Source organism: Bombina bombina, chromosome 2 (genome assembly GCF_027579735.1).
Source record: "Bombina bombina isolate aBomBom1 chromosome 2, aBomBom1.pri, whole genome shotgun sequence".
Classification (NCBI taxonomy): Eukaryota; Metazoa; Chordata; class Amphibia; order Anura; family Bombinatoridae; genus Bombina; species Bombina bombina.
The window spans coordinates 37,617,931-37,630,715 of NC_069500.1; the positions used below are offsets into that span (position 1 = coordinate 37,617,931).

At 40.3% G+C, this 12,785-nt stretch overlaps 1 protein-coding gene across 3 annotated transcripts in view; it reads left to right on the forward strand.

The window, feature by feature from the left end:
- LOC128648395 (phospholipid-transporting ATPase ID) overlaps positions 1-12,785 on the forward strand; it is a 381,201-nt gene that overhangs the window by 349,069 nt on the left and 19,347 nt on the right. For all 3 annotated transcript variants that reach the window (XM_053701018.1, XM_053701019.1, XM_053701017.1), the window contains exons 17-21: positions 4,705-4,820; positions 7,295-7,459; positions 7,880-7,991; positions 8,128-8,233; positions 8,430-8,583. In XM_053701018.1, the coding sequence (XP_053556993.1) occupies positions 4,705-4,820; positions 7,295-7,459; positions 7,880-7,991; positions 8,128-8,233; positions 8,430-8,583 (653 nt within the window). The remainder of the gene's footprint in view (positions 1-4,704; positions 4,821-7,294; positions 7,460-7,879; positions 7,992-8,127; positions 8,234-8,429; positions 8,584-12,785) is intronic.

Consider the following 12,785-nt stretch of genomic DNA (forward strand, 5'->3'; position numbering starts at 1 on the left):
TGGCAAAACCCTTGTTGGCAGTCACAGAGGACAGACGATTCTTGTAGTTCACCACCAGGTTTGCACACATCTCAGGAGGCATTTTGTCCCACTCCTCTTTGCAGATCCTCTTCAAGTCATTAAGGTTTCGAGGCTTACGTTTGGCAACTCGAACCTTCAGCAACCTCCACAGATTGTCTATGGGATTAAGGTCTGGAGACTGACTAGGCCACTCTAGGACCTTAATGTGCTTCTTCTTGAGCCACTACTTTGTTGCCTTGGCTGTGTGTTTTCGGTCATTGTCATGCTGAAATACCCATCTACGACCCATTTTCAATGCCCTGGCTGAAGGAAGGAGGTTCTCACCCAAGATTTGATGGTACATGGCCTTTTCTCCTTAGCAGAAAAACACTGCGAAGCATAATGTTTCCACCTCCATGGTGGAGATGGTGTTCTTAGGGTCATAGGCAGCATTCCTCCTCAAACATGGCGAGTTGAGTTGATGCCAAAGAGCTTGATTTTGATCTCATCTGACCACAACACTTTCACCCAGTTCTCCTCTGAATCATTCAGATGTTCATTGGTAAACTTCACACGGGCCTGTACATGTACTTTCTTGAGCAGGGGGACCTTGCGGGCGCTGCAGGATTTCAGTCCTTCACAGCATAGTGTGTTACCAATTGCTTTCTTGCTGACTATGGTCCCAGCTGCCTTGAGATCATTGACAAGATGATCCAGTGTAGTTCTGGGCGGCTGATTCCTCACTGTTCTCATGATCATTGAAACTCCACGAGGTTAGATCTTGCATGGAGCCCCAGACCGAAAGAGATTGACAGTTATTTTGTGTTTCTTCCATTTGCAAATAATCGCACCAACTGTTGTCACCTTCTCACCAAGCTGCTTGGCGATGGTCTTGTAGCCCATTTCAGCCTTGTGTAGGCCTACAATCTTGTCCCTGACATCCTTGTACAACTCTTTGGTCTTTGCCATGGTGGAGAGTTTGGAATCTGATTGACTGAATGCTTCTGTGGACAGGTGTCTTATATACAGGTAACAAGCTGAGATTAGGGGCACTCCCTTTAAGAGAGTGCTCTAATCTCAGCTCGTTACCTGTATAAAAGACTCCTGGGAGCCAGAAATTTTGCTGATTGATAGGGAATTAAATACTTATTTCACTCATTAAAATGCAAATCAATTTATAACTTTTTTTAAATGTATTTTTCTGGATTTTGTTGTTGTTCTGTCTCTTACTGTTCAAATAAACCTACCATTACAATTATAGACTGATCATTTCTTTGCCAGTGGGCAAACGTACAAAATCAGCAGGGGATCAAATATTGTTTTCCCTCACTGTATTTATCTCTACCTATATATCCCTACATACCTGTTTTGGTGCAAGTATAGAGCATTACACTTATGTTTGGCGTAGTTCTATAGTATTGCTCTGCTTTTGTGCTTTGCCTTCTTCTGTTACTGCTGCCTTTTTGCATTTATCTTTGATTTCCTGTTTTTCTAACCATTGGCTTTGTTTACTCACCTATGTTTTGGTGTTGTCTGCACCAACCTCACATTCACCTGATGACTCTTTTGTCTCTCTGTTTTGCTCCTCTGATGAGAGAGTCACTCCCTGACTCTGGGATGCTACTGCTGGTAAACTTGATGCACGGTAAGCTTAGGCACCTCACATTCAATAACTTCATTTCAGCAGGGCTTGTGCTAAATATCTAAAGGTCTAGTACCTTTCCAATGTAATGTATACCCAACAGTCTATTGAATGGACATTAGATGCAAACTGTACAAATTGTAAGCTTAATAAAACTGAGAAGCACAAATAATAGAACTTTGTTTTGCCAACAGAGTATATTTTTAATGCCCCTTTTAACTGATTACCCTTCCCCCACAAGAAAATAACCCATGCACAACCCTGTTCATATGGACATATGCTGGGGCATTGTGCTTCACACATGTGTAGTAGGAGAAAGAGAGTGGGGCCCTCCATTCTGCTCTTAATTTAAGGTGGTTTAGCACAGATTCAGTTAACAAAATATAATTTATTAAACAGGTTTACTAAATAAAAAAAATCCCAAATACATTTTAATCTCCACTCTATAACTGACTATAAATAACCTCAAATTGTAATAACTGTTGACATCACTTCATTTGACTCAGAGCTATCACTTGCTCCCTATACCCAGGTATTGATTTATTCATTCCACTTCAACAATAAAAATATCTTTAGAATTTACTAATTTCCTACAGACGTAACACATTTACTCAGTTATCATATCCATCTGTAATTCCTCTCCCTCTCTAACACAGCCATCTTTCCTTACTACAGCCCATCCTGAATGCTTCTGCCTTGCACATCAGTTCTCCTCTTCTGCTCTCTGTCATTATCTACAATATCTTTCCTTGTACTTAAAGGGACATGAAACTCACATCTTTTTATTTCATGATTTAGATAGATACACTTTTAAACAATTGTATAATTTACTTCTACTATCTCATTTTCTTCCTTCTCTTTGTATACTTTGCTGAAAAGCATACTTAGGTAGGAGCACTACTGGGAGCTAGCTGCGGATTTGTGGCTGCACACATATGCCTCTTGGTATTGGCTCACCCAGTATGCTTAGCTAGCTCCCAATAGTGCATTGCTGCTCCTTCAACAAAGATACCAAGGGGATGAAGCAAATCTGATAATAGAAGTAAACTGGAAAGTTGTTTAAAGGGACATTGTACACTAGATTTTTCTTTGGATTTGTAGACAATGTATATTTTTACTTATTTTTTTAATAACATTATGCTGATTTTCAGACTCCCATCCAAGCCCCACAGTGTCAGATGTATACGTTTGTTTACATACTCCTGATGGCTCCTGTTTATGTTACCTGTCTTTATATATGCAGGCAAGGGGGGGGGGGTCTGCACTTATTGTTTTCCCAGCCCCTTTCAGTGGGTGTCACAGCCTAACCTCATAGACAGAGCTAAACTGGGAGCTTCTAAGTAAGTTTTTAAAAGGTTTTATACTGGATTTTTAGATCAGCATCTGTGCATATTATTCTTTATAGTAGTGCCTATTACATGCAGTTGTATGAAAATATGGTGTATACTTTCCCTTTAAAATGGGTTTCATGTTCCTTTAATAATACAATGCAAACCCTCGACCCGAGGACACAAATCCATCTACAACAATGCATCATCCTTTGCCCTTGTCAGCAAATACTCTTCCTTCCACCCCATACACTTTGCCCAGCACTTACATCACAAGACTTTTCTAGAAATCCATGTATTCCGTGGACCTCCTTACCTGACTGTAAGACTCTCCTTAGACTTTCACTTGCTCCCTGAAGATACTCCTGGTCAGTGATGGTTTTAATATACAATAACCCGTTCCTGAAGATACTCCTGGTCAGTGATGGTTTTAATATACAATAACCCGTTCCTGAAGATACTCCTGGTCAGTGATGGTTTTAATATACAATAACCCGTTCCTGAAGATACTCCTGGTCAGTGATGGTTTTAATATACAATAACCCGTTCCTGAAGATACTCCTGGTCAGTGATGGTTTTAATATACAATAACCCGTTCCTGAAGATACTCCTGGTCAGTGATGGTTTTAATATACAATAACCCGTTCCTGAAGATACTCCTGGTCAGTGATGGTTTTAATATACAATAACCCGTTCCTGAAGATACTCCTGGTCAGTGATGGTTTTAATATACAATAACCCGTTCCTGAAGATACTCCTGGTCAGTGATGGTTTTAATATACAATAACCCGTTCCTGAAGATACTCCTGGTCAGTGATGGTTTTAATATACAATAACCCGTTCTTCTCACATCCTTCACCCTCTCTGCAGTATGCCCCATGTATTTCCTTTAGCATCTAAGCCCGCAAGCTTTCCTGTAGATCATCTTACATCAGATGGAACTGACTGGTGCTCTGGCTCTGCTTTATTGTACACAGGATTAGCTTTTCTTCTCTGTAATTAGGCCCCTTATGTCATCATGTGATCATAATGACAAATGTCTATGCCCTGTTTATAACCAAAATAAACCTTATTATTTCCATAAGCTTATAATGTATTCACTAATTAGGGGGAATGTGTCACTTCCAGTCCATCATGTACAATGTAGATGTATGAAACCAAACTTTTTCTTTTGTGGTTGAGATCGATCATACATTTCTAAGCAAATTTACTTCTGTTATCTTACTTTCTTCATTCTCTTGGTATCCTTTGTTGAAGGAGCAGTAATGCACTACTGGGAGCTAGCTGAAAGCCAATGACAAGAGACATATATGTGCAGCCACCAATCAGCAGCTTCTGAGCCTACCTAGGTATACTTTTCAAGAAAGGATTTAAAGAGAACAAAAGAAATGAGAAATACATTGGGAAGTTATGTAAAATGAAATGTTCCATGTGAGTTTCATGTCCCGTCATTAATACAAATATACCTGTGCGGCCAATCTCCGCCCCCTAATACAATACACCTATACTGTAGCTGTCTGACTATTTGTTCTTCTTTTGGGTCTGTGCAGCCAATCAGAAACTAATACCCAACTAGTAGGCAACAAGCAATAAAATAATATTAGGATATAGCAAGTGATGTTATGAAGCTACAGAATCATTTCCATGTCTCTAGACTAAAAGTGTTTCTTGTTGTTGCTTTCCGTGGCTTTTGTTTTTGGGAATATAACTACATCTAACCCCTTACTTTCACAGTGAAGAGCCCAGAAGGACGCCTGACATTATACTGCAAAGGGGCAGACACAATCATCTATGAACTTCTTGAGAACGGCTGTGAGAATCTGAAGGAAATCACCACTGATCACCTAAACGTACGTCCTGTTTATATCATGGTGGCTCCATCTCAGTTTAGCAGTCTTAAAACAGGACTGGATTTGTCATTACGTCTAACAGGCATATCTATAGTGGCACATTCTTAATTGGGCTGCCACTTAGCCAGTTTATTAAAGGGACATGAAACCCAAAAGTTTTCATTCATGTTTCAGGTATGGCATACTATTTTCAACAATTTTCCAATGTGCTTCTATTTGTAGATTTGCTTCATTCTCTTTATATCCTTTGTTGAAGGTGCAACAATGCACAGCTGGGAGCTAGCTGAACGCATTGTGTAAGCCAATTACAAGGGGCCTATATGTTCAGGCATCAATTACCAGGAAGCTCCGAGCAGTGTATTGCCGATTTGTAACCCACCTAGGCATGCTCTTCAACAAAGGATACCAGGATAACTAACAAATTAGATAATAGAAGTAAAGTGGAAAGTTGTTTATAATTGCACACTCTATATGAATCATGAAAGTTTAATTTTGACTTTACTGTCCCTTTAACCCCTTCAAGTTCTTCTCTGAAAGTGACGGTAGTGAACAAAATACCAGAGAATTTTTAGCATTTTTTGCGATTACTACATTTTAACAGAAACAGAGCCTTGTTTTCTTTATTTACCGATCAAAACTATATATATTTTTTAAGTAGACAACCCAAGGTATTGATCTAGGATGAGCTTGCATGCTGCTAGTTTTAATATTGCTATTGTTTACACAAAACTGTGTTTGACTCCAACAAAATGTTAAGCACATAGTCAAAGTCATCTCCAGAAAAGCAATACACTAATGGCTTGTCAATAAACATGTCCTATGAGCCCATCTGGGTCTGCACAGATGTGTATTGCTGTCTCAGAACTGACATTGACTATGTGTTTAACTCTTTTGCAAGAGGCTAACACACTTCTCTGCAAGCACTAGTGCAATAATAAAATGCCCAGCAAACTGTCACATTTGATGTCCCTTTAAATAGGGTTTTCTTTAGAATATTTTGCATTAAAAGTTTAACATGATTTGTTTTTGTTATACATAATAGAAATTGTATGGCCATTTGAGTCAAGTGAATATTGATTTTTGGTGTAGCTTCCATTACAACAAATATTGCAATTGGTGTGTGTATTTGTGTATCTCCATAAAAGGGAAAATGTAATTTTACATCTAATATTTATTTTTAGTTGTCCTAAATAATAATAAAAAAAAGTCCTCATTTTTTCCACTTTTTTCTAGGGGGGGTGGGGGGGTGGGGGGGGCGCTTCAGGTTTTTGTGCCTACAGGCACCTGAGATGTAAATCCGGCCCTGCTAGGCCCATTTTGGTAATTTTTATGCCACCATTTCACCACCAAAATATTATTATTATTATCAGTTACTTGTAGAGTGCCAACAGATTCTGCAGCACTAGTGCGATGATATGAAAAGAATTGTTAACTTTTTCACAAACTTTCGGTTTCTCACTGAAATTATTTACATACCGCTTGTGCAATCATGGCACAAATGGTTGTAAAAGCTTCTGAAATAGATGGCTTTGCCATTGCTTTTTGGTAATTAGAAGGCAGCAACGCACCACACCGCTATTATTCCCAGCAGTGAGGGGGTTAATCAGATAGCTTGTAAGGTTAATTTTAGCTTTAGTGTAGAGACATTTCCCACCCTCTGAACCCTCTCAAACAGCTCTCTTCCCTTCCTCACCACCCACTGGTCACCACCATCTTAGGTACTGGCAGACAGTCTGCCAATATAATGATTTAAAGGTACTGTGTGCCAGTACCTATAAACAACTTTTAATATAATAATTCTGTAGTGCAGTGGTCCTTCCACCTCCCCTCTTCTAAATTGTTAGTTAGGGAACCCCCCCCACCCCACATTATTTCTGTAGTGTAGCTCCCTACCCCTCATTGTCCCTTTATATGTTTTTTTCTGTAGTTTAGGTCCATACCCTTCTCTTTCCCTTCCGCTGCTGGACTGCCCACCCACCTCCTGGATTCCCTCCCTCACCTCCTGAATGCACCAGCAGATGATCACGCTCTAGCTTTGTATGGTCATGTTAGCAATTGCTCTTGTCTCATGTGGTCATGTTAGTGGTTGCTTTTGTCCCGTTTGGTCATGTTAGTGATTATTGTTGTTTCATTTGGGCATGGTCATGTAAGGGATCCCTCTTGATCTGTATTATTATGTTAGGGATCCCTCTTGTTGCATGTGGTCTTTAGTGACCCATCTTGTTGCATGTAGTCATGTCAGTGATCCCTCTTGTTGCACATGGTCATGGTAGTGATCCCCCTTATTGTACATGGTCATTTTTTTATTGATCCATCTTGTTGCATGTAGTCATGTTAGTGATCCCTCTTGTTGCACATGGTCAAGGTAGTGATCCCTCTTATTGTACATGGTCATTTTAGTGATCCCTCTTGTTTCATGTAGTCATGTTCATGATTACATTTGTTATGTTTGTGTTTTGTTAATTACTGCTCAGGAGTTTGCAGGGGAGGGTCTGCGCACACTGGTTCTGGCCTACAAAGATTTGGACAGTAACTATTTTGAAGATTGGAAGCAACGTCACCATGAAGCCAGCACATCTCTGGATGATCGAGAAGAAAAGTTGGTGCAGCTATACCAGGAAATAGAGAAAGACCTGAAGGTAAGGAAACTACTAGGTGAACATTGCATGCAACAGTAAAGTTATCTCTGCACACACAGGTGTGTTAGTGAACACTGGACTAATAGTGGACACATATTTCAGCACTTCATACAATATTGCATTGTGTAGTTAAATCCACCAGCCATTTTGTAGTAACTATAAGATAAACATTTTTTAAATATAATTATAATCTAGTTATACATCCAGATCCTTATCCCTTATAAACATAAATATATCTGGGATCCATTATAAATAATTACTTCCATTTTTCTCTCTTCTCCTACATCAATTAGGGTTGATCTTAAATCCAGACCTGCTGCTTTATTCTAAATTCCCACACACTGAATAATCTGAATGTTAAGTAGGGTCATACTATTGAGTCAAAGTGAATGTACTAAAATTCTCTGTGTATTTATGAAGTTACTTGGAGCCACTGCCATAGAGGACAAGCTGCAGGATGGTGTTCCTCAAACCATAGAGACGTTAGCTAAGGCAGACATAAAAATCTGGGTACTCACAGGAGACAAGCAAGGTGAGAGAAATTCTGTGACAATTAGTGACCTTTCACCTCTCTAACAAAACTGTTTACAACAAGTTGAGGGTTCTTGTTACTTTTCGGTTGGAGCTATCCAAGAAGGAATAATCTGTAATGTGTATTTTTCCCCCAGAGACGGCAGAAAACATTGGCTATGCATGTAATATGCTTCAGGACGAGATGAAGGACGTCTTTATCATTAAGGGCTGGAGTTCCGACGAGGTGCTGGAAGAGCTGAGGTACTGGGGTTGAAGAAGTACAATATACTTGCCTAGTTGTGTTTCCTGTCACTACACTGTTAATTCTTGTGTCAAAAGTAACCGCTGCAGTAATTATATTTGCAGCTACCTATGTGTATTGTTATTTGTATGTGTCCTTGGGTTGGTACCGTAGACTGCACTGCTGGGCTGTGACGGGCTCTGTTTATTCCTGTAGGTCTGCACGGGCTAAAATGAACCCACAGTCACTGCTGGATACAAATGAAGTGAATATTCTTATTAAGAATAAATCCAAGAAATCAAAATTCCTTCCTGATGAGGACATGAGTGAAGAGGACTCTTATGGGATAATAATCAATGGGCACAGCCTGGTATGTGGGGTGTTTGTGTGTGTAAAGATAGTGTGTATTTGGTTATAGTGTGTATGTGGTTATAGCGTGTGTGTGTAAAGATAGTGTGTATGTGGTTATAGCGTGTGTGTGTGTAAAGATAGTGTGTATGTGGTTATAGCGTGTGTGTGTAAAGATAGTGTGTATGTGGTTATAGCGTGTGTGTAAAGTTATTGTGTATGTGATTATAGTGTGTGTGTAAAGATAATGTATGTGGTTATAGTGTGTGTGTAAGATAGTGTGTATGTGGTTATAGTGTGTGTGTAAAGATAGTCTGTATGTGCTTATAGTGTGTGTGTAAAGATAGTGTGTATGTGCTTATAGTGTGTGTGTGTAAAGATAGTGTGTATGTGCTTATAGTGTGTGTGTAAAGATAATGTGTATGTGCTTATAGTGTGTGTGTAAAGATAGTGTGTATGTGCTTATAGTGTGTGTGTAAAGATAGTGTGTGTGTGTAAAGATAGTGTGTATGTGCCTATAGTGTGTGTTTAAAGATAGTGTATATGTGCTTATAGTGTGTGTGTAAAGCTAGTGTATATGTGGTTATAGTGTGTGTGTAAAGATAGTGTGTATCTGGTTATAGTGTGTGTGTAAAGATAGTGTATATGTGCTTATAGTGTGTGTAAAGATAGTGTGTATGAAGGTATAGTGTGTGTGTGTGTGTGTGTGTAAAGATAGTGTGTATCTGGTTATAGTGTGTGTGTAAAGATAGTCTATATGTGCTTATAGTGTGTGTAAAGATAGTGTGTATGAAGGTATAGTGTGTGTGTGTGTGTAAAGATAGTGTGTATCTGGTTATAGTGTGTGTGTAAAGATAGTCTATATGTGCTTATAGTGTGTGTAAAGATAGTGTGTATGAAGGTATAGTGTGTGTGTGTGTGTGTGTGTGTGTAAAGATAGTGTGTGTGTTAAGACAATGTGGTTGTGCACAGTCTGTGTGTGAGTGTAAGAATAATGTAGATGTTTGTTTATAGTGTGTGAGTGTGTGTATGTGTCTCTGTGTGTAAGGATAGTGCAGTTGTGGTTATATATAATGAGTGTGTGTGTGTGTGTGTGTGTGTGTAAGGGCAGTGCAGTTGTAGTTATATATAATACATTTGTGTGTAAGGATAGTGCAGTTGTAGTTATATATAATACATTTGTGTGTAAGGATAGTGCAGTTGTGGTTATATATAATGAATGTGTGTATTAGAATAGTGCAGTTCTGGTTATACTGTATATAATGATTGTGTGTAAGGATAGTGCAGTTCTGGTTATACTGTAGATAATGAGTGTGTGTAAGGATAGTGCAGAGGTGGTTATATATAATGAGTGTGTGTAAGGATAGTGCAGAGGTGGTTATATATAATGAGTGTGTGTTAGGATAGAGCAATTGTGATTATAAATAAAGAGTGTTTGACTGGGCAGATGTGGTTGTATATAGTCTGTGTGTGTGTGTGCGTATGTAAGGACAGTGCAGATGTGGTTGTATATGGTCTGTGTGTAAGGACAGTGCAGTAGTGGTTGTATATAGTCTGTGTTTGTGTGTGCGTGTGTAAGGTCAGTGCAGATGTGGTTGTATATAGTCTGTGTGTGTAAGTACAGTGCAGATATGGTTGTATATAGTTTGTGTGTGTGTAAGGATAGGACAGATGTGGTTGTATATAGCCTGTGTTTGTGTGTGCATGTGTGTGCGTGTAAGGACAGTGCAGATGTGGTTGTATATAGCCTGTGTTTGTGTGTGCGTGTGTAAGGACAGTGCAGATGTGGTTGTATATAGTCTGTGTGTGTGTAAGGACAGTGCAGATGTGGTTGTATATAGTTTGTGTTTGTGTAAGGACAGTGCAGATGTGGTTGTATATAGTTTGTGTAAGGACAGTGCAGATGTGGTTGTATATAGCTTGTGTTTGTGTAAGGACAGTGCAGATGTGGTTGTATATAGCCTGTGTTTGTGTAAGGAAAGTGCAGATGTGGTTGTATATAGCCTGTGTTTGTGTGTGTGTAAGGACAGTGCAGATGTGGTTGTATATAGCCTGTGTTCGTGTTGTGTAAGGACAGTGCAGATGTGGTTGTATATAGCCTGTGTTTGTGTGTGTAAGGACAGTGCAGATGAGGTTGTATATAGTCTGTTTTCTTCTTAAATGGAAAGAGTCCACAGCTGCATTCATTTATTTTGGGAAATAAGAACCTGGCCACCAGGAGGAGGCAAATACACCCCAGCCAAAGGCTTAACTACTCCTCCCACTTCCCTCATCCCCCAGTCATTCTTTGCCTTTCGTCCCAGGAGGTTGGCAGAGAAGTGTCAGTTTTTATTTTTGTTTTTTGTCTCTTATGGAGGGTAGTACTCTTCGGCATGGGACAGGAGTTTTAAGTAGTCCTGTCAGTCTCTCAGTGAGAGCTTGGATGAAAGTTAGAGTCCGGAAATGCAGGAAGAGTCTTTCTGTGAAACCAACCCGACTCATGTTAAGAGTTCCTCAAGCAATCGGCGTTGTCGAACTTTGCTCCGCTGCCTGCTTTCTTCTCTCAAGTCCATGGCGAAGGCGATGCTACTATCCGTCACACTTGAAAGGCCGTGTTCCATGGCGTAGATTCCGGTATTATCGTTTCATTTTACTTTATTTGCAATGTACTGTAATGTGAATTTTTACCGAGAGGCTACCACCTTGCGGGTCTAACTTATCACAAGGGTCTCAGTGAGTCTTTTAGTATCTTGGAATCGAGGGTTAATATCTCCTGAGGGGGGTTATTGAACAGGGCTGTTTATAATCATGTTTGTTATGTGATTCAACCTGCTTATGTGTGATGTCTATGGGCTTGTGGTTTGGAACATTGAGGCCTTTGGAAGTGACGCGGCATTTTGGTTGGGCCCCTTTTTTTTAGAATGTACGGTTCACCTTGTGTCGGGCGTGGTTACATTCCATTTTACATTTCCGCATTCCCGACCATGTGGCAAAGGAAATTTTCTAGTCCGCAGGGGTCTGGTCATAGGAGGTGGTGAGTGCCCCAGCCATTGTGGGTGTCAGGTGCCGTTTTTGTTTTACTACTTTAGTCCATATTTATATATCCTCTACCAGTTATGGACGATTCTGATGCAGAGACTGTGCTAATTTCAGATTCAGTTACGGAGGATTCTGAAACTAAGACTATTTTGATTTCAGATTCTGTGTCCGGTGACGAATCCAGACTGGCCTTTGTTGGCACATGTCAACCAGTTTTGTTCCGTATACCATTTTAGAGCCCCTTGTTCCTCGGGCTCGGGGAATTAAGGGACAGCTGAGCTCTCTGGGGGTCCTGTCCTCTGAGAGGCGAGTTCCCTACCAATTCATACTTCTACACATGCGGGTAACCCAGTTTCTGATTCCTTCATGCAGGGTGGCGTGTTCCCCCCGGAGGTTGCAACATGTTTTCGCTTCCACATAATGTTGGCGATTGTTCGTCTGCAGATTCCAGACGTTTATTTGAGAATGTGCTCATGCCCTATTGTCCCGGGCCTTCCGCCCTGGGGAGGGCCTCTACAGTTCCCCGTGGGTGTAACTGTCCCTGAGTGTTGTGTCTTTCGTTACAGGATTGCGCAACTTCGCGTACTGCTCAGACATGTTTTTCAGTTATTGAATGACCCTATCGTTACCAGATACAGGGATTTTCAGTCTGCTAATTCAAATGGTGCACCTCATTATACATGTGTGGATGAGGTAATCTCCATATTGTCATTTGATTGAGATCTTTCCCAGTTTTTTTGGAAGATAAGGCTCCATTTGGCTGGTCCTGCGGGTAGGCCTGTGTCTTTTTTGGCGCTAACCTCCAGGTTGCCTTATATTTTATATGTATCCGATGGGATGTCTTTTATTTGGTTTTGTTTCCTTCGGGAACCTTCTGGGATCAATACTCTTTGTTCTTCTTCTGAAGTTGTTTTGGACACGTATGTCCTATGTTAAAATGTCTGTTTTCTTATTTTCCCCTATGAGGGAGAATTTGGCAGCTTACCAGTTAGGACCCTAAGTGCAGGCTGGTCCAGTTGGGTTCGTTCGGTCTTTTGGCTGTTCAGACAAGTGGCACTGTTCAGCTCGGCTGGTACGGTAGAAGCGCAGAGTGCTCAGGTTTTCATTGGTTTTCATGTTCAACTAAGCATTCGAGAGGACCTGTGGGGTCCGTAAGGCGGGATGGATTCTTTCAGTCCTTATAGCCTTCATTCATAGGTGACCGGG